Here is a 25430-nt window from a genome sequence, read left to right on the forward strand (position 1 = left end):
CGATCTGCTGGTCTGGCAAACTCACAGTGGCCAACAAGAAGAACAGGCTGTAGGAAAGATGAACTTTGGCACAGAACACCATCGGCATTAAGTTGATTAACCTCGGCCATGTTTGTGAAGTTAGAGTCACTCTGAGGACAGAGGCGGTTTTAGCAGACACTCAAAACCCTCTTCAACCAGAGTTCTGTCTCCTGCCCTCGGGGAGGAGGTACGTTGACCTTGAGCACCACATTTAGGCAGTAGATACTCAGACAACCTAACGATTAGTATCATCATCGATCAATCTGTCGATCATTTTCTGGATTAATCCATTAGTTGTTTGGTCCATAAAATATCCTAAAATGGTAAAAACTGTCAATCTTGTTTTCCAAAACCCTGAGATGATGATTTGTTCTGTCCACACACCAAAGATATTTTAGTTTACTGTCATAGATGTCTCATAGATGAGCAAAGAAACCAGAAAATATTCAAATAAATATCAATTTAAGAAGTGGAAATCATAGAATTTAAAACATAAAAAACATCTAATCGATTATCAAAATAGTTGGTGATTAATTTAGTAGTCGATAACTAATCGATTAACTGTTGCAGCTCTAATGGATATCCAACATTGTAATATTATATATATGAAACAAAATAAGGAAAAGCATAATAGGTCGCCTAATTTGTCCCTTCTGCAGTTGGGGTTTTAAACAAATTGCAATGACTACTGCATACACATTTCAATGAGAATGAACAGACTGTCAGTGTTTTTATGTTTTTTATATTTAATTGCAATTTCAAAGTGTATGTCTACATGTTTCTGCCCTGTATTTGTAAGTCTGTCTTATATTTTCTGTAAGTGGTGTTGACTATCAGCCAAATTTTTCCCTAGGGGAAGATAAAGAGAGTGCATCCACTCATCCATCAATTTTCCGGAATTCACGTGGACCCAAAAAAACTCTCTTTATTTCAAACTGCAACTCTTCTGGTGATAGGGGGGGAAAGAGAAAAGAAAAAAAAATGCTCCAGCAACAAGAAACAGGGGCGGCAGCACAAGAGGCGACTCGGCTCTCTGATTGGCTGAGCCCGCTGTCCGTCGGGGGCTCGGCGGCTCGGCAGCGCCTCCCACCGACGCACAGCGGCAGCGCAGCTTCCACCGACGATGAGATCCGAGGCACTCGCAGCTCGTCTGCAGCGACAGGAGAGAAGACGAGGCGAGCGCAGAGGACCTCACCTCCTCAAGCAGCGAGTGAGGTAGGGAAGGAACGACCGAGAAGCGACAGAGGAGGACACGAGGCCGTGGAGTAAAACAAGAAGAAGAAGAAGAAGAAGAGGCGAGGAGTGTTTAATTGTCTGCGCTCCGTTTGCAAAGTGTTTTCATTTCACGCGCACAGATTCGACATGTCATCGTCCGGCAAAGACAACAGCGGCGCCCAACACGCCAATTACGTGGGACCTTACCGTTTGGAGAAGACGCTCGGGAAAGGACAGACAGGTTAGTTGGGACAGCTTTGCTCTCCGCACCCCCCCCCCCCCCCCCCCTTTCTTCTTCTTCTTCTTCTTCTTCTTCTTCATAATTGCACAATTAATAGTGGGAGCGCTCCGCGTGCCAGGCTGGGTGTCTGACTGCAGGTGAAAGATGACGAACTGCTCTGTCACCCAAAAAACACCTGTCCCGCTCTGTGGGGACATTTCTTTTTCTGAGGGACTGCTTTTTAAATTTATTTTTTATTTTTTATTTATTTTTTTTAATTTTTTTTGGTGACCTGACAGAATCAGTGTTCACACGGTGTGGGGCGGGGAGGGGAGGGGAGGGGAGGGGGGGCTAGGGGATGTTGCTTTACACGGGTTTGTTGGCTGTGCGTCGGCGTTGGATTGTGTGCGCGCGCGCGTGCGTGCGTATACGTGTGTGTGTGTGTGTGTGTCCAGGAGCTGAGCAGCGTGAAAACGGTCCAACAACGAAAATGATGACAGTGTGGTGCGCTATGGAAATGAACTTTTTTTGTGTGTCCTGGCTGCCTTGTTTGTGTGCGTGCGTGCGTGCGCGCGTGCGTGCGTGCGCGCTCGCGCGTCCTGTGATTGGAGCACACCGCCGTTAATCCCGATTTGCCTGATACATTGATCTATTCTTAGTCCTCTGACAGGCAGGCGTCCCTCTGCTATAGGCTCAGTCTGCCTGCAATACGTGGGTTTCCTCTCATGTAGAGTGGAAGGTGCTACCTTGACAGATCACACATGCACCAAGAGCTCCACTGATCTGTGTTCAAACCCCCCCCCCAGGGGATGTAACTGCAGGGATTTCCCGAATGCTTCAATCTGGTCATATATAGACGGCAGTGACACTGCAGTTTGCGAAAGTTGCATATGGCACAATCGTGTACAGTCAAATGCATGTCGCCTCGGTTTGTCTGTGCATGCGTCTCCTCTAGTGTGGAATCAGTGGCTCAGTCACTGTTGTCAAGCATTGGTGACTGACTGTACATGGTGAGGATGCTCTGTTGCTCAAGTATACAACATGCAGCCAGTAGGAGCCATGTGTGTGTGAGAGAGGCAAGGCACAGCCCAGTGTGTAGGCAGGAGAGATGCAGCATGCTCATCGCCCTTAAAGGGAAAGAGAGTGAGACGAGGAAGACTTTCCTCTGCCTCTTCCGTCGAGAGCTTTTACACCCATCTGCTGTCGGGAAAAAAAAACAGCTACAATCGGCGTAATTTGCCCTATACCTGGTCCAGCTGGTCATGCTGAGCAGCCGTGTGTGTGTGTGTGTGTGTGTGTGTGTGTGTGTCTGTGTGTGTGTGTGTGTGCGTGTGCGTGTGCGTGTATGTGCGTGTGTGTCGTTTCTCAGGCAGTATGTGGTTTCTTGAAAAATCCTCCACGATTACTTAATTCACCTGGCCCAGTCCCCAGTGGTCATTAACGGAGTCTGATTCCTTTTACCCTCCCGTGATGTGAGTATCTACAGGACAATTTAAAAACACATACAGTGTGCTAAGTGCCTCCCACCAGAAATCACTTCATCAAAGTTGAATTCCAAAGCACGTTGCCTCCAAAGGCAGCCGAGTCCAGTGTGGGCTGATCCAACAATGGGAATATATGTTGGGATGCATTGTTCCATTTAGTTTTTTCGTGACAGATTAACAACAAATGTACACCTAAGGCAGACTTCCTTTCTCCTTTACAGCTCGTATTAAATCATCTGTGTTTACAGGAAGTCAGTCAAGGCTCTTCAGACTCCCAGGCTTTCTTTCCCGATGGCTCTGAGGAGTTGTCTAATGGCTGTTTATGGTGGTATGGAGCCGGCAACATGGTCTGAGTTCAATGACGTGGCGTCGCTGAGATCGTCCGTGGCTCAGGATGTACTCACCCGAGTGATGAGGCAGATTGTGTGCACGAAAGCTATACGGGTCCGTGTGGGTCCGGACATGTCTGGCAATTGAATGACACGTTCATTTTTTTAATGCATTTAGGTTCCCCGGTTCTTCAATTACATTTTCAGCAACAAAAGCGCACAGCATTATGAGTGCATGCGTGTTCAGTGTTGGAAAAAAAAATCCTCGGGTTTACTGGCGTCTGTGCAGCTGACTCACGCCAAACCTATTCAGATTAATGACAGTGCATAATATCCCTTTCCCCCATTAACCATTCGTTAATCTGTCAGATCCCAGTCCCGGGCCCCACGCAAAGGGGTTGGTCCGGCAACCGTGGGCGCCCAATGGTTTCGCGCTGGGTCATGAGTGGCAGCTGGGCCCGTCCAGTGGGATAAATCCCCCCGTGAGCGTTCCCAGGGCCGTGGTTGGCTGGTATTATTAGAGGGGGGAGAAAGCGGACGGCCTCTGGTTGATCTGGCTGTCCTGCTCAGAGGAGTGGTGCTGTTCCGTGTTCATTAAGTGATTAGGCCTTCTCCTGACACACACACACACACACAAACACACACACACACACACACATGGCCACCGCAGTGGTTCTGGTTTGGCTTCCTGATTTAATCCCCTACACAGCCAAAGTCCCCTCGGCTCTCACTCACGCACTCACGTGGCCCAAAGGTAGAAACGGGCCGGCTCACACTAGCTTAGCAACTTAGCACGTCCGTGCCAGTTTTTCGAACCAAGTTGCACAGGGATCGCCTGCAGTTTCCCTACGACAATCAACAAACATGTAGAGTTTAAACAGTAGGATGTTGGACCGTTTCATATTCATTGCACTTATTCAGAAGAGAGGTATTTGTACATTGGACACTGGACTGGTCTTTGATTTTGCCCTCATATCTCCCTCCACATTGCTTTCCTTCAGCTGTATTGCTTTCTGTAGACCACGTGTGCAATCCCGTCTTTGTGAGCGGTGCATTGGAGCTCGATGGGGTCTATAGGTGTCGGCATGGCCGCCCACTGATTGCGATTGAAGCCACAGAAGCATGGAGGCCTTTTAGCAAACCTGGCCAGGGCATTGTACTTATGAGGTGGTCAATGTAGGTACTGTATATGTGTGAACGTCTTGGCGTTTTCCCTCATACCCCTTGCACTGTTGCGCCGATGCTACTGTCACTAAGGTAACATTTGTCTCCACCGCAGCAGGGTTGGGATTATGAGACTTTTTTGTATTTCAGAAATCTCCAAGCTTTGTTTGACAAAGCTGAAGATTGTGGATTTGTGTTTTTTTTTTACCAGCGCAGCGACTTAAGACGGGCTGAATCACCGCTCTGTTCTACTAATGCGTTGGAAAACGCCGCCGTGCTTTCCCTTGACTTTGTTCCTGAAGGCTGTTTATTAGCGGAATAGAGGCCTATTGTCTGGAAAAGATTGCCTGTTAATCCGGCGTAAATCCCAGTATTTTTCTTTGTTAGACTCGGATATTGACGGGCTAACAGTTTAAGGTTGACGTGAAGGCTCCTTGATTCTTTGATTGATGTTCAGAGTGAAATCATCTGCGCTTCGGGGCTTTTGTATTGACTGTCCGTCTGACAAAAAGCTGCCTGTGATTTTTGTGTCTTTTCTCTCACCTTCTCTATTTAGTTTGCTCTGTTTCTGTCGGTCTGCCGGAGAGTTCTTGTTCTGGGCTCCCCGAGCTTACAGGGCATTTCTGTCAGAATCCTGCTATTCTCAGTGTTTCCATGTCGGCAGAGGGGCCGGCCAGACTGTGGGTTTCTCAGATGCAGCATGAGGTTGCTTTTTGTTTTTGGGGTGTATGACGGAGTGAAAGAAAACCCCTCATTTGTCTCTCTCCTCCATTTATACGTGCACAAATTAACTTGACCGTTCCGGGAGTCTGGATTATTGCACCTTAACGTAAAACCGTTAATTTGACGGTGATTGATAGCTGGGTGAGCCGGGGACGGTTGATTCGGATCAATTGGCACTCCCAAAGATTTCCTGTCTGGCGGAGGAGATCCATACTGTTTCACAGCACATGATATTCCTGATGATGACAAGTGAAGAAGGAATGTCCAGTTGATGTGGTCAATGAGAAACCACTTGGCAAATCCACAGAAATGCGCGCGCATATGTTTGTGCGTGTGCGTGTGTGTGTGTGTGTGTGTGTGTTGCTTGTGAATGGAGCAGGTGCTCATACTCTGGGTGACCTGTAGCCTTGGTGTGCCATTAAAATAATCTCAAAGCGGCTGTATCGAGCTCAAACACAGGTGCCCGTCTCCCAAGTTGCCAGCTGGAAAGTGAGTGAGCGCCGGAAATAAATGAACGGGCTATACGATGCCCCGGCTGGGGTTTAAATGGGGCCCGCTCAGAGATTCAGGTCAGAGGAGTCCCGACCCAGTGGCTGTGCCTCGTCGTCGCTCCCCAGCTCTGCAGTAGCTCGAGCACCCTGTGTTCGCAAGCTGGATCAGAGCTGGAGAGCAGGAAGCCAAGGCCTGCACGGTCTCAGCTGTTTGACTGTAGCCCTTCTCCCTCAGCCCTGAAATGTATCCTAACTGGTGGGCGGCCGGTGTTCAAGTCTGTCAGATGAGGAGTGTGTTTGTCGATTTGTGCGCTTGTGTGAGTATGTAATGCCTTCCTGTATGTCTGTGTATAGGCATCAGTGGTCATTTGGAGGCACGGCTAAGGGCACACACACAGAAACTATGCCTTGAGGAAACCGAACCAAGACTCAGCCTGTAGTCTTTTCCCCTTCTCCGTGACTTTAGTTGAGGTTATATAATGATGATGGTCTCCGTCATTTAGTGCACTTCTCCTCCCATCCACCTCGCTCCGTCTCCCTCCCTCTCCGTCCCTCTCCGTCCCTCTTCCCCCCTGGCCAGTCAAGATTCATACAGGGATTCAGCCATGTGGTAAATCAGACAAGACCTCGGTGGAATTGCATCGATTGGGAGGGAATGTATGTAGCCAACGATTTTCAAAGATTAATGATGAGGAAAGAGGTGGAGAACTGGAGGGGGGGCAGTCAAGGAGAAGAAAGAGGAGCAGAAGAATAAGAAGATAAGAAAGAAGGAGAAAAAAAAAAGCGTTGAACCGAGACGGCGTGAAGTGGTCGTGAATGTTCCGACTGCAGGGGAGGTTATTAATTAAGGTAAAGTATTGATCATCCTCTCCATTATACCCCCACCCCCCCAACCCCCTACCTGATTTCTATCTCTCTATTGCTGACCCCAAGAGGAAAGAATAGGTTCAATCTTAAGAGGGGAAGGTCAGAGAGTAAAGTGAATGGTTGCTGCAATGGTCTCTGTGGGCAATCGTGAATGAGTGTGCCTCTTAATGTTTGTGTTGTTCTGGGACAGGCCCCATTATGTCCTATTTGGGTTTCATCCCGACTCGGCACATCCACTGTCACTGTTTCTCTGCCGTGTTATACAGCGTGGAGAATCAGGTTAGGGACCACCGCATGGTTTTACGGTCCATTTTCTCCCAGTTATACCGGGACACAGCACACGCACACGCACACGCACACACACACACACACACACACACACTCTCTCTCTCTCTCCCTGTTTCGCCGAGGTTGCCAGCTACGCTCGCTCAGCTGCTGTGTTTTTCACGTAATGTGTTATCGCCTTATGCCATTTAGAATTTCCTGGTGCTCATTTTTCCAGCAGAGAGAGAGAGAGAGAGAGAGAGAGATGCAAGCAGAAACACACCATTTTTCTCTTTTCACCGGTGCATCAAATTGTTTCATTTATATATGACTTCACACTGTTCCTTCAGTGCTGCGTTTTGCTCCTAGACATCTCTGTACTAGCCCAGGTCTTTGGCACAGTTGATGCCGCTCATCAGTCGCAAAGTCCGCTGTTGTTTTTTTTTTTGGTCTTTGTCAACATGGTACATTTAAGACGTACATCTATGCACATATTTGTGAAGGAGAGAGCCTGTTTCTCTCTTCTCTCACCCAGCTCAGATTAACTCTTGCTGAGCCGCCTGCCTGGCTCTGACTGTGAGAACGCTGGCTTGGTTGCCAAGGTTGGTTGTCTGGTTGTCATGGTTTCCCTGATTCTTGCTGGTTCCCAGTCTGCTCTTGTGAAGAAAGAAAGGGGATACTCTCTCTCTCTCTCTCTCTCACATCTTACTTTCTCTCTCTTGCTCATCACTCACTGTGTTGCTCTCGTTTCTCAGCCCCTCTCGCTCTCTCCATGCCTTCGAGTGGCTACAATCTGCAATCAAAAATCCTCCGTTGCCTCTCCGCGTGTCCAAGTTTCCCTTCATCCGACTTATTCCTCTCCATCTGCATGGTCTCTAGAGATGATTGTGGCAATGAGCATGTGAACACATGTATGACTGTGTGTTTTCGCTTGTATTTGTGCACGTTGACTTGTGTGTGTGCGCGCGCAGACATACGGTCATGGATCAGACAGGCTTGCCGTGCTCTGTGCTCTGTGCTCTGCACTGTGTTCCCATTTAAATCTGGGAGATTAGCACATGTGGGGAGCCTCGGCTTTAGTCGCTGTCGGCTCAGCTTGCCTTGGCTGGCTGTCCTCAGATCAGGGGGTGAAAGCTCTGCGCTCATCCCCCCTTTTGCTGTGTGTCCTGCTGCACCTTATCCATTAACAAATAGATGGATGGGGCGGTGACCTTGACTTTGGTACAGTTTGCTAACTGCTGCAGCACACGCATGCAATTCACACAGTTGCCTACGTCATACCTTGGTTTACAGAATATAAATTTTATATATAAAATGTCGTTAAAACATTTTCTACAGGTTCCAAAAAGTAATTTGGTACTTAGCCTGTCACATTGGCTCTTATTTCCCATTGTATATTCCTGTTTGTGTAATAAAAAAACTCTACACTAATGGATTGCATTGCATGCATGATTTTTCACATTTCCGGCTTCAACAGATGCATTTGTGGATTTGTTGACGTTAAACTTTTGAAATTCAATAGTCACACATAGCCCCTCTGAAATGAATTCAGAAAAACATCACGGAAAATTTAATTCATTTATAAAAAAAAGTCAATACAAATTAAAGGTCAAACTTTGAGTGGAAGTAAAGAACTTGCTTAAATTTACATATTCAACCAAACCAAATTGTGATGCTCTCCGCCACTCGCTCAGTTGTCGTGCTCTTGAGGCCATGTGAGGCAAAATGTCGCCCATGCCTGAAACACCTGAGATGTGGCTTTGGCAGGTGAAGTGAAGCAGACAGGCCTCGTGCGATTGGGTTAGACGAGCATGACTGGTCACAACTCCACAACCTGTGCAGGCCGCTCGTCTCCGTGGCACTGACTTCTGACACTTGGCCGGACTAAAGAGAATCAGCATTATGTCAGATAGCTCGACTTATTCCATCCCAACCTGGAACATCAAGGCGTGTGTTATACACAGAGAGGCCAAAAGACTGCAGGCTCAGTTTTTTGCTGGACTTTGCCCGTGATCCAGGCGTCTCTGTCTGCGTCAGTGATCCAGGCCGTGACGAACTGTTTCTTCTTTTTCGCTTCTCCTGTGTTGCCACTTCCTCGGAGAATGGGACAGTGCTTTGTGTCTGATGCCAGGTCAAATCCACTGTTGTGACTACGTATTGGGATGAAATCAGATCACAAGGAGATGCCATACTAGATGCAGTGAGTCCAGTTTGTGTTTTTCCTTAATTTAGAGATTCAGCCTTGACTAGTTTTCTCCAGATCTCTAACCTGAAAGTGCTGTACTGGTTTGTCAAACTATTTCAGCATGAATCTTTTAATACGACCATCTCTCTCTATCATTTGGATTTTGCCTTTTGTTGTAGGCCGATGGTCCAACAACCAGCATTCAACTTTCTCTCTGTATCATGATGTAGCTTCTGTTAATGGTGGGCAAGCAATATTCTCTGAATAACTCTAAAAAACATCTAAATATTAGGTGCCTTATCCATAATGTATTATGCATTCCACTTTACCGCTAGTTCTTTTCCGTACACCCTGATGCGACCTAATCAGGAAATGATTTCTCTAATCATTAGAAGGTTAATAGAAAGACATTGCTTGTTTTGGAATGAGAAATAAATAGTTTGCTTTCCGCTTCAATAGGCTAAAACCACATCCTATACTGCTCTCAGGTCAAAGACTGTAATGAAGGGCTGAGTACAGACAGAGTAATTAGTCAAATTTCTTTTTTACAATTTAGTGGGTGTTACTGTTCATTCTCGAAGGATTTTAAGGTGTTAAAAGCATATTTGACCATTTCCTTTCTCTGTTGGTTGTTTGTTTGCATTGTTGCTCTCCGTGCCGACGTCAGCTTTGTCCAGATGCGTTAAGTTTTTGGTTGTCCGTCCGCCCATCCCACTTTGCTGAACACAATCTCTCGGGAACATTGCGAGAGAATTTCTTCAAACGTGGCACAGAGTTTCATTTTGACACGAGGGTGAACTGATTCCATTTTGGTGGACAAAGGTCAAAGGTCAAGGTCACTGTCACCTCACAATTATTTTCCCCAGTTGAATGAACGCGATTTCTCAAGATTTCTTTGAGGTAATTCATTCAATTTTGGCATTAACATTCACAGTGTATATGCCTGAATTATGAGATAATACACTTAATACATTTTATGTTATGAGTCTGGACAGACATGGAAGTCAACTGCAACTTGAATGAAAGGCATACAACCATGAGGCGGTAATTCTAGCTTCTACTTTGCTGATGGAATGATTAAGGGAAAGAGTGGTGAAACAGGAGAGGGTTTTCATCTCTTTAGGACGGTTTTTTTTTTCTACATAACTAAAAGCTGCTTATTCCTGAGGCTGCAGATGTTGCCGCTGTGTATTGTGGTTTTGCGCTGCTGTGTGTGTGTGTGTGTGTGTGTGTGTGTGTGTGTGTGTGTGTGTGTGTGTGTGTGTGTGTGTGTGTGTGTGTGTGTGTGTGTGTGTGTGTGTGTGTGTGTGTGTGTGTGTGTGTGTGTGTGTGTGTGTGTGTTTGTGTTTGTGTGTGTGTGTGTGTGTGTGTGCGCAAGTGTTTAAGTGTTTTAGTGTTTTCGCTGCATGCACAAGCATCTGAGAGCTGTAACTCATGGAACGCAGATGAACACGAGGGAGACGGAGAGGAGGGAGGCCAGGCTCACAAGAGGAGACAGTTTCTGAGTGAGAAAAAGAGTCACAGCAGTAAAGCATCTCTCAGGGTCAGTGTCTCGATCGTCGTTCAAATCCAACGCGCACACACACACACACACACACACATACATACACACTAGAGTGGATGACTTTTAGTTTCTATAGGAATCCCAGCCCTTCCTCTGACTGCAGCAGAGCTCATGACGTTATCACTGGAGGAGACGCAGCCACAGCAGGAAGGATTGCTCTCAGTATGAAGCCCGAGGACACACAAACACACACACACACACACACACACACACACACACACACACACACACACACTTCCCCATGCCTTTAGGACATTTAGGAAGTTTGTTTCTCTTGCTCTTCAATCCCGTCCTCTGTTTCACCTCGCATGAGTTTACCTGTCAGCGCCGACACTTTGCGAAAGTATGTCCTACTCTCTGGAAATAGAAAAGGGTATTGTTGTCGATGATTTGACTTACTGCGGGTCTCGGTGCATTGATGTGAGGAGTCGGTGGCCATGGCAACACAGGGACACAGCTTAACGTGCTGTTCCACATGCCGAGGGCATGAGCAGCGGCGGCTGTGCTCAAGTGAGTTGTTATTTGGGGTTGATCAGCCGAGTTTTCCGCCCCCGTTGCTGTTTTGATTTAGCGTGGTTTGTGTAATGAGAGCGTGAATGTGAGCGGGCAGTGTCCACGTCCACTTGTCTGCGTCTCTGCACACACCGCGCCTCTGTGGGTTTCAGAGAAACTGATGACATATGCAGAAGGTCTGCGTGTAACACCGCATGACTCATGTGAGTGCATTATTATAATCATTATGGCGGTTACGTTTTCTCTTTGTGTAATGCTTTTCTCCACCTGTTTGCTTTTGCAAACACGTAGCAGCTTCCTCTGGGTTTTTATCAGTATCAAGTTGGGGCTACGACTGCTCACCGCATCTTTTTAATGTTTATGCTCTGTTTCAGCTTAATGTTTTCACGGTGCCTCTTGAAAACATTCGGACGTCACAACTCGAGCAAACAGTGATGACACTGTGTTATGAGTTCAGGTGGAGCCGCACTTCACTCATTCATTAGATGGAGGTACTTACTTTGGAAAACTTATACTAACCATTTCAATAGAAAATTGCGCAAAGACTGTTGGCATAGCATTGAGAAAACTAAGAAGTATTGGTGTAACCTACTCCCTCTTTTTCTATATCTGTATCCATTATGCCTCTTCTCCTGCATCCCTTGCTGCCGCCTTCCTTCTTGACCCCTTCCTCCTCCTGCTGCCTCGTTTCCTCGCCTCCTGCCTAATGGAGGTATTCCCCTGCAGCCTCCAGACCCTCGCACTGACATGCTGCTCAGGTAGGGCTCATTTCATGCAGGATGATTAGATCTCACTGGCAGCAATTCAGGGTGTGATAAGCGAGAGTGTTGCGCCCCGGCACAATGGCAGAAGGAATTCAATTAAATTTTTACACACGCTCCCCCTGCAGTATATACCTGGCAGTCTACAGACACACACACACACACACACACACACACACACACACACATTCATTTTCATACACACACACATTTGCAGAGATATACATAATTATGTAGGAGTGTAGAAATAAATACACATTCACTTACAATACAGCAGTCATACATATCTGCGCGCCCGTGGCTTTTTTCTGCCGTGTGCGTTTTGTTTTAATACCACTGCTATGACGAGCCGTGTGTAGTGTATGAATTATGAGATTATGAGACTCCCCCTTCCCCCCACCTCTGTTCTTCTTTCTCACATTTCACATCTTTTCCGACTGTGACAACAAAAAGACCAAATATTTGTAGCATAAAAAAAAAGGCTCATTACACACCATAACCATTTGTGTGCTATGTGTATAAATGGGCTAATTTAATGTGAAAGGAGCCTATCATAATATGTCTAATGGAAGAAGCGTATCCTGTGTTCATTTTAATGGGCCCGAGCTGGTAATTGCTTGTAAAGACTGATCTAAGTAGAATGTATCATCGTACCTCATGTTACAAACTGCAGGGAGAAGATGGCAAATAGTAATTGGATGTTGAAGGAAGACGAGTGTGTGTAATTTTCATTTGCTTTACTCGCACTTTATCAGTTTTTGAAGTCTTACAACATTTTGTATGCCATGATTTAAATTGTTAGGCATTTGGTTTGTTTGTTGTTGCAAGGCAGTAACAAGGAATTCCATAATAGGAGTTTGAGTCGTGCACGTGCATATAGCCTTGGCAGTCTGACTGAATATCCACGGATATTCAAAACTATTTAGTATAAACTGGCACTTCACTGCAAAATAAACTTTTGAATATATTTATTTACATCTATTCATACACAATGCATCTTTGACCCTGTGCTTATAGAACGAGGGAATATATTTGCCGTAGTGGCAAAGCTTGCAGCCCTGTTGAGAGCATTTCATTTTTCTGGGTTCTTATAAAGGCTCCAAGGCTCTGCCATACAAAGAAACCTCTTCTTTTCTACTCGGATAGTACACATTTCAATTCATTGGAGACTACTCCAAATGAGTCAGCAGCGTCTGTAAAAAAGCGGAGAGTGAGAGCTGTCCTTTCCCATAATAACCACCAAAATGGAAAAGGTAACGGAGGAGAAACTGACGTTTTACTCAGAGAACGGGCTGCTGCTGCAAAATGTACATGAGAGGGAGCACAGGGAATATTTATGTAAGAAAATGACATTGCTGATGCATTTGTTACCAACCGACTCTGGTACAGGTGAAGGTGAAAATGTTATTATTTATTAGTTCTTAGTCTGAAATAAGGTCAGTTGAAATAATTTGAATAGATGCGTGCAGCCCACTTACTCCGCTGCTTGTGTCTTCATGAGGAAAAAAATGAAGACGTAAGATTTAAAAGTGTTGTCAAATCAAAGAGATTCACCATCTTCCGGGCTGGAAATGGGGAACATTTGGTGTTGTTGGCTCATGTTTCTCGGGCCCTAAAGCTGGTGATTGTGTCGGAACGACTTGGGCTGATTAGGCTTGCATGGGATCTGAATTTATTACTCTGTCTTCACCAGTGTCATTATACTTCAACCTGTTATATTCACTTCTTAATGAGACTTTATTAAATATTCAGACCATTACCTGGAGGCGTCTTCCCTGTGTGTGTGTGTGTGTGTGTGTGTGTGTGTGTGTGTGTGTGTGTGTGTGTGTGTGTGTGTGTGTGTGTGTGTGTGTGTGTGTGTGTGTGTGTGTGTGTGTGTGTGTGTGTGTGTGTGTGTGTGTGTGTGTGTCTCTATATTCTCGTGTATCCTGGGGTGTGTATCAGCACTTTTGATGTCTCTCAGCACCGACGGCTAGACAAAAGACAGACAGCCACAGGAACACATTTACACGCACCTGGAGACGGACATAATTTGAGTTGGCGTAATGATTTGTTATTCCAGAATTTACCGTCCCGGCTGATGAAGAGTCCGGGCGAGATCGGGCTCATTAAGTCTGAGAGAGATGTGCTTGTTTGCTGGATGTGTTCGCCTTACTCTGGGCCCCGTCTCTTCTTATTTCATTCCTGCCCTGCCTCGTTCTTTTTTTCCGCAGAGTGCCACACTAAATCAAGCAGACCTTTTAATTAAAAGACTCATTTTCTCTGCTCTAAACACACCACATGGACACAAGCACAAATGCACACACCGAACACAGCCCCCCCCCCCCATCCCTCTCGAAAACATATAGACTGAGCTCTATATCAAGTGTGAGTGCAATAAAAAGGAGGGTTGAACTTTGAGAACATCACCAGATTCCTCATGTCCTTAATTCTCCCACTTGTTCAGAAGAGGCAGTTAATACCCCCTTGCCTTGTTAGACTTTAGCCCCTCCCTCCTGCCCTTGCCCCCCCCTCTGAAGATGTCTTTAATGAAGTGCTCCAGTTCCCTGCATGCGAATCACACTGTAGCAGTCTATGTCACGTATGAGGAGTCCCATGTATGAGGGCGTAGAGGTGAAAGAGGAGTGCCGGGAGCTCACAGAGGCCCCCTCCTGGGGTCTTGGACGTGTGTTCAGACTACGGAGGGATTCATTAGGCAAGTCCCTGGACTCGCATCAGGCCTGCTCTGGTTCACGTGGAGGCTCCTCAGCCCGACGTGGCCCTTGCCTTAACATGTGCCTCACACACGTGACGATCTCTAACATCCTATGGAGAGAGGCTAAGAGTGATTGGTGGAGACACATGCACTTGTATACAGTACGTGCTTGTGCACATACGTCTACATGCATGCAGACGCTTGATAAGTGCATTCATCAGTGGTAGATAATTATTCACTGCTATAGGGATTTGATGGACTGGATGAAGCTGCTTTGGCTCTGCTGCTGTTTAATAATCACCCTCAGATGAGCCAAACACAAGGCCGCGCCGTTACTACTCCAGTGTTGCAAAGGGAGTACATAGTGTTACACATGAATATGCACACACCGCGTTTTACGCGTCTCTGTGTGCACATGCTGTATCAGTGTTAGGCTGTGTGTGTGTGTGTGTGTGTGCGCGCGCGTGTGCGTGCGTGCGTGCGTGCGTGTGATTACTCTCTGAGTGCTGGAGGTGAGGGGGTCAGAGTGGAGAGGCCTGTGGAGCTAATGACAATGATAGGGGTTGGTGGGGCTTAACCTTCATGAGATTCTCCCCCCCGACACGCCGTCCCCTCAGGACATCTGTAACCTTATCGCTGATGGTGAGACGAGCAGAGCAATGCTGAGAAGAAACCAGAGGACCATCTCCATGTGAAGTGGATGCCATAGTAACCGGCTCTTCTTCTTCTTTCTACATGTTTTCTTCAAATTGTAGCCACGTTGTCGTCTCTTGAAAATAGTTCCTTTGCAGGTATTCAGTGGATCTTGTTTGAAACTATAGTGTGTTCCGTAATTCAACTGCGCTCTGGCTCTTGTCCATTGTAAACTTGCACTGTTAGTTATTTAATCGGTCAAATATGTGGCTATTAGCAAAAGCATTAAGTAATGGATTAAGTAATTTAGCTGTGCAGTGCATTGCAGAGTTTAACTGCGCCTTGAAGCCTCTAATGGCTTTTCAGCATATTATATGAAATAGCCCTGCTTACTTTTATATATATACATATATATATATATATATGTATATATATAGTCCTTTAGCACTATGGAATATGGCAGTAGTTGTTTGTGTTGGTAAGGTTAAAAGGTTAAAAAAATTAAGTGACAAAAGCAGTATTTAAATTCCCAAGTTCTTCCAATGTTAATCATTCAGCCGAGTGATTAGTTCAATTATAATAACGCAATTTAAAAAAGGAAATAGTGGTCTGAGTTTATCTTGGTTCAGCCAGCACAAACAAGTTAATTTAGCCGGGCTAAAGTAGCGTACAGGATATTATTTTATTCAGACATGTCATAGCTTTTAAATTGTCTGACTGCTCACATATTTCCCCAATTAAAAATTGCAAACCACCCCCATCATATTGAAATATAATGGGTGCCTTGCATTAAATAGGTGGTTCCCCCCGTATTCTCCAGTCCTGCAGGAATATACGAGTTGAATCCATGTCCTCAGCCGAGAGCAGGGGTGAGAGCAACCTAAGAGCTGTGGTCTTTTTAATGGGTTTAACCAAACTCAGTCCTTTTCAAAGGCTTTTTTTTTCGCTTTCTTTTTGCCATCAGCTTCTCCCTCACTCCCCTCACCCCTCTCTCCCGTTTTTTTTCCTGCCTGTCCATCTCCTCTTTCTTATCCTCATCCACTTTCCCTGTGCCTTTCAGCGTCACCCTGCTATTTTGCTCTTCCTCCATCTCTGTGTATTACCCCTTTTCAGTCTAATGGGATCCCCGGTGAGCATGTCTCCCTCTCCAGCTCTGCTCTCTACTATATCACCACTTATCACGGTGGAGTTAATGAAATGGAGTACAAGGATGACCCCTTCGTTCCATTTCTCCCTCCCAAACCAAAATATCTTCATCCCGCCATGCCAACCCTGTCTCTTTTTTAATAGCCTATCTTCATTCTTCTATCCTTGTTGTTCCTTCCCTATTTGAATCTTTAATTTCTTCTGTTTTTGTTGCCTTAACATATTGTCTGAGAGATTATGGAACTAAACTCGCTTCTGTCTCAATCAATATGGCTATAGACGCATTTCTTCCCTTTCATTAGTATTATCTGTCATAACAATGATGCGAATAATGTTTATGTGCTCAAACTCCCAAGGTCTTTAAAGCTTTCTTATATATGTGTGTGTGTGTGTATACATACATACATACATACATACATACACAGACACACGCACACACACATACACATATATACACTCATATCTATATATATATGTGTGTTATGTGTTGTGAATGTACCAGTGCTCTTATCTCAAACCTCTACCTGTCAGAAATGTCACAAATAGTGTTGCCCACACAAATTGCTCTGTAGGTGGGCTGTGCCTGTGTATGATGCTGTCACTGTGTGTGTGTGTGTGTGTGTGTGTGTGTGTGTGTGTGTGTGTGTGTGCGTGTTTGCTTGCACTGTATGGCTGGTCTGTCACCGTAATGCACAAATGCTGCCTGGAGCTTGGCTCATGGGTTAGTCAATAAGGAAAATACATTTGTGCTGTGGAGAAATGATCTGTCACAAAGCCACTTTACTGATGCTGAATATTGTCACTTGCACACACGCACGCTCTCTCACACGCGCAGACACACACACACACACACACACACACACATGCGAGCGCGCCACAAGCGCTGGCACACCTGGTGAGTTCAGACAGCAAGTCAGCGTTTCGCAGTGAGTGGTTCCAATCAAGACAGCAAAGCTGAAGCCAGCCCCCCCCCTCTGTGTGTATCCACTCATTCTCCTATAACCCCCCACCCGCCCACGCAAACACACACACATGAACACGCGATTAATAATTTAATAAATTCACAACTTACTGTACTCGAGTGCAAAAACAAATGCTGTTGTTTTGTTGCCTTCTGCATGAGCGCATGCTGGTGGGAGAGTGGGAGTGCCAGTTATTTACCTTCCCTTTGTTTCGGTACTACTGCACCTGTTTCCTCCAATACCTGGTTGCCCTCATTGGTGGACACAATTATAGTCACAAATGATCACCGTGGTAACGGACATGCTAAATGTCTGCATGTGTAGATGACTGTACTCGTAATTGCACAGAAGCTTGCTAACAATTTTCTTTTCTTTTTTAAACGAAACCCTTTCATAGCCCTTCTTTGGTCTCTTTATTATTTTTCTTGATTTTCCAATCATGCCTTTCTCATCTCATTCCAGTAATGGCATTTTCCCCAACAGCTGTGATCAGGAAGAGAGCGAGAGTGCGAGAGAGAGAGCGAGAGAGAGCGAGAGGGAGAGAGAGGCTAAGACAGGAAGAGCTCTAGAAAAGAGATAGGTGAGGCTGTTGCTCCTGCCTTTGATGGTGCACCTCATTCAATCTTCAACTGTAAATTTCCCTGGGCCTTTGAAACTCCAGGCCACAGTTAGACTCGGGGGACTGCGTCTAATTACAGGGAATATGATGTCATCAAAGACCCATGAGGGAATGGTGCAGATTTCACAGAAATTCAGAGAAGATCAGAGACCGTGGCTGCAACTAATGACAGTTTTCGTTGTCAGTTAATCTGACGTTTCTTTTTTCAGTTTAGTTTTAAATTCTCCTCGGGCCATCAAGCCATGATCCATAGATATTTTGTGGTGTTATGAAATTGAGAGAAGCAGCAAATTTTTTGTTCGGGATTCTGGAAACAGCTAATTTTTGCTGTCGATGGATCAGTTGTCTCGGCATCATTAGAGTCCATGGTGACGTCACAGAGGTCCAGTCGGATGAGGGAAGAGTGTCGACCTCTCTGTGAAAACATGGGGATGGAGGTGTTACTATAACTATAGTTTTTACTTTGGGGAAATGGTGAAATTATTATTAGTAAAAATATGGAAAAAGAGTAAAGCCACTATTGAAGAAATGCCGGAATAGATGGGCAGATTACCCATGAGAGAAAAAGAGATGGAGGCTATAGCTGCAGGGATTAAATCTCACTGTGGCCTGGCCCTGCGAGATTACCAACTTCCCACTCGAGTGCTATGAAAACGCAGGCAGATTAGGAACACACATACAGACACGCACACACACACACACACACACACACACACACACACACACACACACACACGCACCCACGCGCATGCACACAAACACAAACAATGTAGTGGATTAGGCCTTGCTGCTAACCCATGGGCCAGGGTGAAGCAGATGGCTGCCCTTGTATTGTTATGCAACCTTACTGAGAACCAATCCACGTGCAAACACGGCGCGTGGAAGACTCAGGGTTGATCTATTGGCAGAAATGGAATGTAATATTCATAATTATGCTTTCTTAGTGTCTATTCGCTTGAAACTAAGAATTTTTGTCTGTAATGTTTTCAAAAGGCCACCGTATGTTCTCCTACAAATTGGAAAGGGAGGATGTGGCGAGGGCTATTGAGTTGGTTGCAATATGCAACTCTGCTGCCACATACCCCTAAATCCTACACACAGAACCATTAACGTACATTTTATAGGTCACATTATCTGTTATTGTGTGTATGCATTATTTCGTATAGGAGGTTTGAATCATCCTTGTTTTAAAGAAGTGCAAAGGGATGACCTAAAAAGAGAAGGAGCAGAATACAGTGCATGAAATGGAGAGGGCAGTCGGACGCACTGTCGGGTAGTGGGAGGGCAGTGGCACAGTGCCAGGAGGTTTGGACATTTGCCAGATAAGCATGCTCAAATGCACACTCAAAAAAATCACCCCACTCGCAGTGGGGTGCTGGGGCGAGCCAAGGTGACCTGACGAGGTGACGGGAGGTCACCGTGCCAACAGGGCTGACTGATGTCACTGTGGCAATCTGTGTCAGAAAAGAGAGTGGAGAGTCCAATGGTGTGTGTGTGTGTGTGTGTGTGTGTGTGTGTGTGTGTGTGTTTGTGTGTGTGTGGTGGGAGAGTGGCAGGACCTGTGTGCTGAGGAGTCGAATGGAGTCAGGCCCTCCGAGTACACACTGACAAGCTGACATTGAGAAAGTCTGTATGGTACAATATGGGCCGGTTGTAGGGCAAGAAACCCATTAGCTGTGGTTGGTCGTTATGTTGCTCTGAGACAGACATACACAGAAACACCACCATCCTCTTTTATTTTCAAGAAATACACCAGGTTCTGCGAGATTGCTCTATAGGTCAAGTTGGCTTTTATAATTTTTACTTTCCACAAATTTACTATGATATATATATATATATATATATTATTTTGTGTATTTTATATACTGTTTATACAAAACAACAATCAGCCATTAATTACTGGCTGTAGAAACCTTGCAACCAGATGGTTTCTCCTCTTATAAATGATTACGGCTCATTAGATTCTTCTCTATCCTTGAAATTTTTAAACCTGTCAAGCCTTTTGGAGAACATAACAATACGAAAATCCTTCTCAGTTTTGAAAGCACCTTTTCCCTCTTTAGCAACTCACTACTGACTCTGAGCTACGAGCTCCCCTGTCCTTGCAGATGGCTGCTGTGGGAGACTTCTCTCTTCGGAGGAAATCATTTGTCAACCTCGGCCTCTGTGGTCATTTGCCATGAATCACCTATGTTTTTTTCTCCCTGCCCACTTTAGCCTGTCTATATTTGAAACAGTGATTCATTCAGTAATGTCTCCTGTCAGTCTTAGTGAGATTCTTTATCTTGCCGCCTCCTCTGCTGTGCCACGTCCTGGCTTTGCGTCGCGGGGATCGTAAACTCCTCCTCGCCTCAGTCCCAGGTCCCTGGTCCCTCAAGGATGAGACTGCAGACAACACAGGAAACTAATTACCCGCAATGATTCACCGGTTTCCATTAAACATTACGAAGACGGACAGATTGAACAGCAGGGTGATCTAACCAACCCCTATGGGTCTGCATGACACCACGCTGATTTGTATATTCACACAAACACACAACACAAAGGAGCCCAAGCATCTCTGTGTCACTGCCTCAAATCTGTCGTTTTCTCACAAAGTAGTCACTTGAATGTCATTTTCTGAGAGGCCGTGTTCTGTCACAGGGATGTAGACAATCCGTGCGCCGCGTTTGAAGGATGATACGAAATTATGGCACGAGTTATATCCTTGAGGAGTCGCTTTACATGCGTTGCACTTTCAGATAGGATTTCACAACGGGGGGCATTTTTGTTAAGTGCAGCATTTCAATCTGTAGTGCGGCGCCAAGAGGTATGAGTGGGAATTCAACCATGCTGTGATACAGTGATGGGTCTCAAGGAAGAAAAACAAAACAAGATATGGGGGGATGAAGACGGCTTAGACGGAATTAATGTCAGAAGAAACTAGGAAGTTGTGTTTGACTGTGACCCAGAAGTTGGAGGCTTTCTATTGATTTTTTAACTCACTACTAGAGAGCCTTTAATAAGTCATTGGAGAATATAGTGTTTATGTTGTGTGTTTACATGAGCACACTCTAAGTAATCGTTTTTCTTACTCAGTTTGTTGCCCAGTCTCTTTTTTTTTTTATTTGAGCAACCGCAGTGTTAAGACTAACGCTCTATCTCACCCTATTAATGAAAGTGAAATCCTACATCTGCCCGTTTATGTGGATCCACTCGGAAATGTAAGTGGTTCTTAAGGGTTCACCCCTCCACAACATTTCGTTGAAAACATAAGCTGAATGAAACACAACCTCATGCAGGAGGTCAGAATATGGGATTGGTGACAAGAATCCTTTAAAAAAAAAAAAAGATAAGTCAAACAGGCAAATGGAGAAAGTTGTCATCGCTAGTGTTTCATAACACAAAGGGCTGAGTGATGTTACACAGTTTGGTCCTTAAAGCAGAAAAGGGTTACTCGACGGTTACCTCGTGTTCTCCGGCTCGTCTCGGTGTGAGGATTCTCCGGGCAAACGAGTATTCAGCAACCACTGTTTCTTGCACTCCGTCTGACTCTTGGCTGCTATTAGATTTTTGGCTTCAGTTCATCTCTTATTTATACGTACATATCTGCACACGCATACATATTCAGTCCATAACTGGTGCCGGGATGATCCGGGCTCCCTTTTATTTACTGTGGAGAGACCTCAGGCGGTAAGGTGAGAGTGGCCAGCCAGAAATTGAAATGTGGGTGACACACACACACACACACACACACACACACACACACACACACACACACACACACACACACACACACACACACACACACACACACACACACACACACACACACACACACACACACACACACACACACACACAGTAGATGTTACCTACCCTTTCAACCTCTGCTTCCATGTTTCAATTTTTTGTTCCCACCTCCCATGCAACTGGTGAATCCCTGACATGACAGAACCCCCCTTGTGCTTGGCCCCCCCATGGCTGCCTGTCAGCCTGGAGACAATAGGGGCCGGGGACACCATTTGCCTTTCCAAAGAGGCACTGCTGCTTTTCCCTTCCTCCCTCGTCTTCCTCTTTGCTCCATCCATTCCCCCTTGGTTTCTGTCAGCTGTGATAACTCATTAATATGTCACGGACCTGTGTGTGTGTGTGTCTTGCACGGTGTTATACAGAAGGACTATCGGTGTGTAAGGGAACCAGTGAGCTTTGTGATTGGTTTAAACAAAGGGACAGAAGTGAGGTAAAGGCCAACCGTGCTCTCTCATGTGACCGAACTCATCAATGTGCACATGCCAGATAACAGAGATAAAGGTCAGAAATGGGGACAACACGCTCCTACAGATCTTGTTTCATATTTCCAGCATGTGTAACACAAGCGAGGAAGGCAGAACAAAAAAAAAAGTGTTTAATTGGACTTTGATAAAAGGAAAACTGCTTACTTGCCGTACCCGTTTGTACATTTTTTTTTTTGCTCATGGCTGGTAGCATCAGAGGGTTTATGCTGTATAGGCGCTGTGCGGATGTCTTTGCAACCTCCAATTGGTTCCATGTAACAAGGGCAGCAACTGCACATTCACACTAGGCAACAGACTCCAAGTGGAAAGTGGTATAACAGTAACGGCGACATGTCCGTGGTGTCTGCAGCCGCCCAGGTGCTTGTCCACAAGGGAGTATAACTGAGACCTTAGGCTGAATCTTTAATGTGTGTGCGCCCCAGGCACATCTTCCTGAGTGGTCCCTGGGTGCACCTCACACTGATGTCACACACACACACACACACACACACACACACACACACACACACACACACACACACACACACACACACACACACACACACACTGTATGGCCTCAGGCGGTGAGGATCAGTGAGGTGCTCAGGAGGGCTGAGGTAAGGGTGAAGATGGGGTGAAATCTCACCACTGGAGACTCATCATTTCAGGTCATCGCTCCAAACGCTCGCCGTAAACTCGCCGCAGTGAATTATAGATCTGCGCTTGGCATCAGCCGAGCTCAAAATGTTTCACAAGTTTACCATACGGAGTCTGAAATTATCCCGCAAATGATCCAACATATCAACATATTTTTCTTTTCTTTTTTCTTCCAAGACCGCAGTGACTTTCTTTGTTATTCTCATGAGTCACGGCCACTGATTCACACAATTCTCCTTTTGAATGCACTTGAATTGATGATATTTTTTCATCTTCATGGAGGCGAATCCTCTTGTTGTGGATTTGTTTTCATGGCCCAGATCAGGTTTGCCAGGCGGTGGGGGAAGGGTGGTGCAGTGTAGATGCTGTTGGTGGTAGGTGCGTGCGTGCGTGCGTGCGTGCGTGCGTGTGTGTGTGCGCGCGCTGCGAGTCCCAGTGAAGTTGAGTCCTGTCAAGCCCCTTGCACCGCACTCAGACAGGGCTTGACCGAGCGTTTAAACGCCGCTCTAGGATTTCCTGCTAGTAAGGGCTGAGTGGACGTGTCAGTCAGTCAGATGTGTGTTTGTGTGTGGAGTTGGCAGAATCGAGGGGTGCTGGCAGTTCAGAAAGGCCAAAAAGGCTGGAAGGCAAGCGGTTGATCAGAGCCCAAGAGCTGGAGAGAGAGAGAGAGAGAGAGAGAGAGAGAGAGAGGTTGGGTTTGGTTTGGTTGAAAAAAACAGAGGTCAATTGCGGGAGGGTGGAAAGTTGGGAAACGGTAATAACAGATACTGAAGGAGGAGAAGTAAAGGTGGTATACACATTCATGTAATTGCATTGGAAAGATTTCAGGCGACAATATGAGAGCTACAGGTTCTTGTTTGTTAAGAGGTGTTTTCCTTGTTGGGTATCTGTCACAAGCCAGCATCATTTTCACAGGCTAAATTTATTCATACTACCACTGAGCATTTACCAGAGCGACAACAAAGCAGTCAAGTGGTGTAGATGATAGGACAATGAGCAGCACATTAGTTTTCATTTGAACTGAGCAACGACTTGCCTCCTTTTCAGTCTCTAAACCTCTGGAGTAATTTAAACTTGGCAATTCAGAAATAACATTTCTCAGCGACAGCGTGGCCCTTTTTCTGGAATGTCAATTTTTGTGTGAAAATGTTTTTCCGGTTAAAAAGAAAAAAAAACCTGAATCAAACTCCCAAAGGACAGCCCGACTTCAAATGCAGACAGGTCTCATAAATATGGGGCAAAACAGGGCATCTGTTGGGTGGTAAAACAGATGTATCTCGAACCGGTGTTATTACTTAGATTGACATTATTTCTGGTACACAAAATTCCTCATTTTGCTGGGAAAGCCCTGGAACCCACTTCAGGAACCCTGGGAGGTTTTGGCCCCATTTTTTTTTTTTTTTTTTTTACAAACCACTGCTTGAAATGTGCTATCACATCCACGCAAGTGTGTGTGTGTGTGTGTGTGTGTGTGTGTGTGTGTGTGTGTGTGTGTGTGTGTGTGTGTGTGTGTGTGTGTGTGTGTGTGTGTGTGTGTGTGTGTGTGTGTGTGTGTGTGTGTGTGTGTGTGTGGGGGGGGGGGGGGGGGGGGGGGTCTCTGGCTCAGGAAGAAGAGCGGGTCGTCCGATAATCGGCCGGGCCGGCGATTAAATTCCTGGCCCGTCCACTCTGCATGTCAAAGTGTCCTTTTCCTGAACCCCAAATTCTCCCTGACGGCTGTTACTGCTGTCCATTTGCCATTTACATACAGACAGATGCACTAACACACACACGTGCAGAATCGGAATCAGGTGATTCTTGAGTCCACTGCTAAGCAATAGACCTGAGAGAATAGTAGTGAACCAGAGGATGCAAGTCAGATGGGATGAAAGAGTGATTGAACGGTGAGGGGGGATGGGATGTTGCTATGCATGGGTGATGGGCAACTTGACTGGCAACATGACCAGGGTGGCGGTGCCGCGTGTGTGTTAGTGTGTGAGAGAGACGGAGGGATGGGAGGTCAGCTTGATCTCTGCTTGTGCGGGGCTTTGAGATTTCCGGGGAAATGTGTGTCACGTATGTGTGAGTGCCATGCGCCTCTGCACTCTTGAAGTCCCATTAAAGCGGGAGAGGTGTGGGGGAGGTGGTCTGGACGTGTCACTTCAGAGGGACGGCTGTGATGTGGCTGCGGCGAGCGGTGGGGGGATTTGACCGTGCGAGTCGGCCTTGAGCGAGCGGAAGCCTTGGGAACATCAGCTGCCCGGCGTGACAAAAGAACTGTTTGGTGTGTGTGTGTGTGTGTGTGTGTGGTGTGACATTTTTGATGAGCGTTCAAGCTAACAAATATTTATTTGTGTGTGTGTGTGTGTGTGTGTGTGTGTGTGTGTGTGTGTGTGTGTGTCCGTGCGTGCGTGTGTGTTAAAGTGACTTTTTTCTTTTTGAATTAAATTAGACTGCCACTGCAAGATTTAAATGATAATGGCTCCATTGACCCTGAGAAATGCTGCAGTGTGTGGATTTGCAAGTGTGCGGTTTTGTGATCGTGTTGGGAGGGAAACATGGCAGCCAGAGAATTGAATTCACTGGTGAGTGTGTGTGTGTGTGTGTGTGTGTGTGTGTGTGTGTGTGTGTGTGTGTGTCTACGTCTACCTGTTTCCTCCCCTCTTCTAGTTGAACTGGACT

At 45.9% G+C, this 25430-nt stretch overlaps 1 protein-coding gene across 5 annotated transcripts in view; it reads left to right on the forward strand.

Annotated features, from left to right (window-relative positions):
- Positions 1–1148: 1148 nt before the first annotated feature.
- The window catches only part of brsk2a (BR serine/threonine kinase 2a), a 148537-nt gene continuing 124255 nt past the window's right edge, over positions 1149–25430 (forward strand). For all 5 annotated transcript variants that reach the window (XM_035642575.2, XM_047333537.1, XM_035642569.2 and 2 more), the window contains exon 1: positions 1149–1477. In XM_035642575.2, coding sequence (XP_035498468.1) covers positions 1384–1477 — 94 coding nt within the window. In that variant the 5' untranslated portion in view covers positions 1149–1383. The remainder of the gene's footprint in view (positions 1478–25430) is intronic.

Source organism: Scophthalmus maximus, chromosome 7 (assembly GCF_022379125.1).
Source record: "Scophthalmus maximus strain ysfricsl-2021 chromosome 7, ASM2237912v1, whole genome shotgun sequence".
NCBI classification, from domain to species: Eukaryota; Metazoa; Chordata; class Actinopteri; order Pleuronectiformes; family Scophthalmidae; genus Scophthalmus; species Scophthalmus maximus.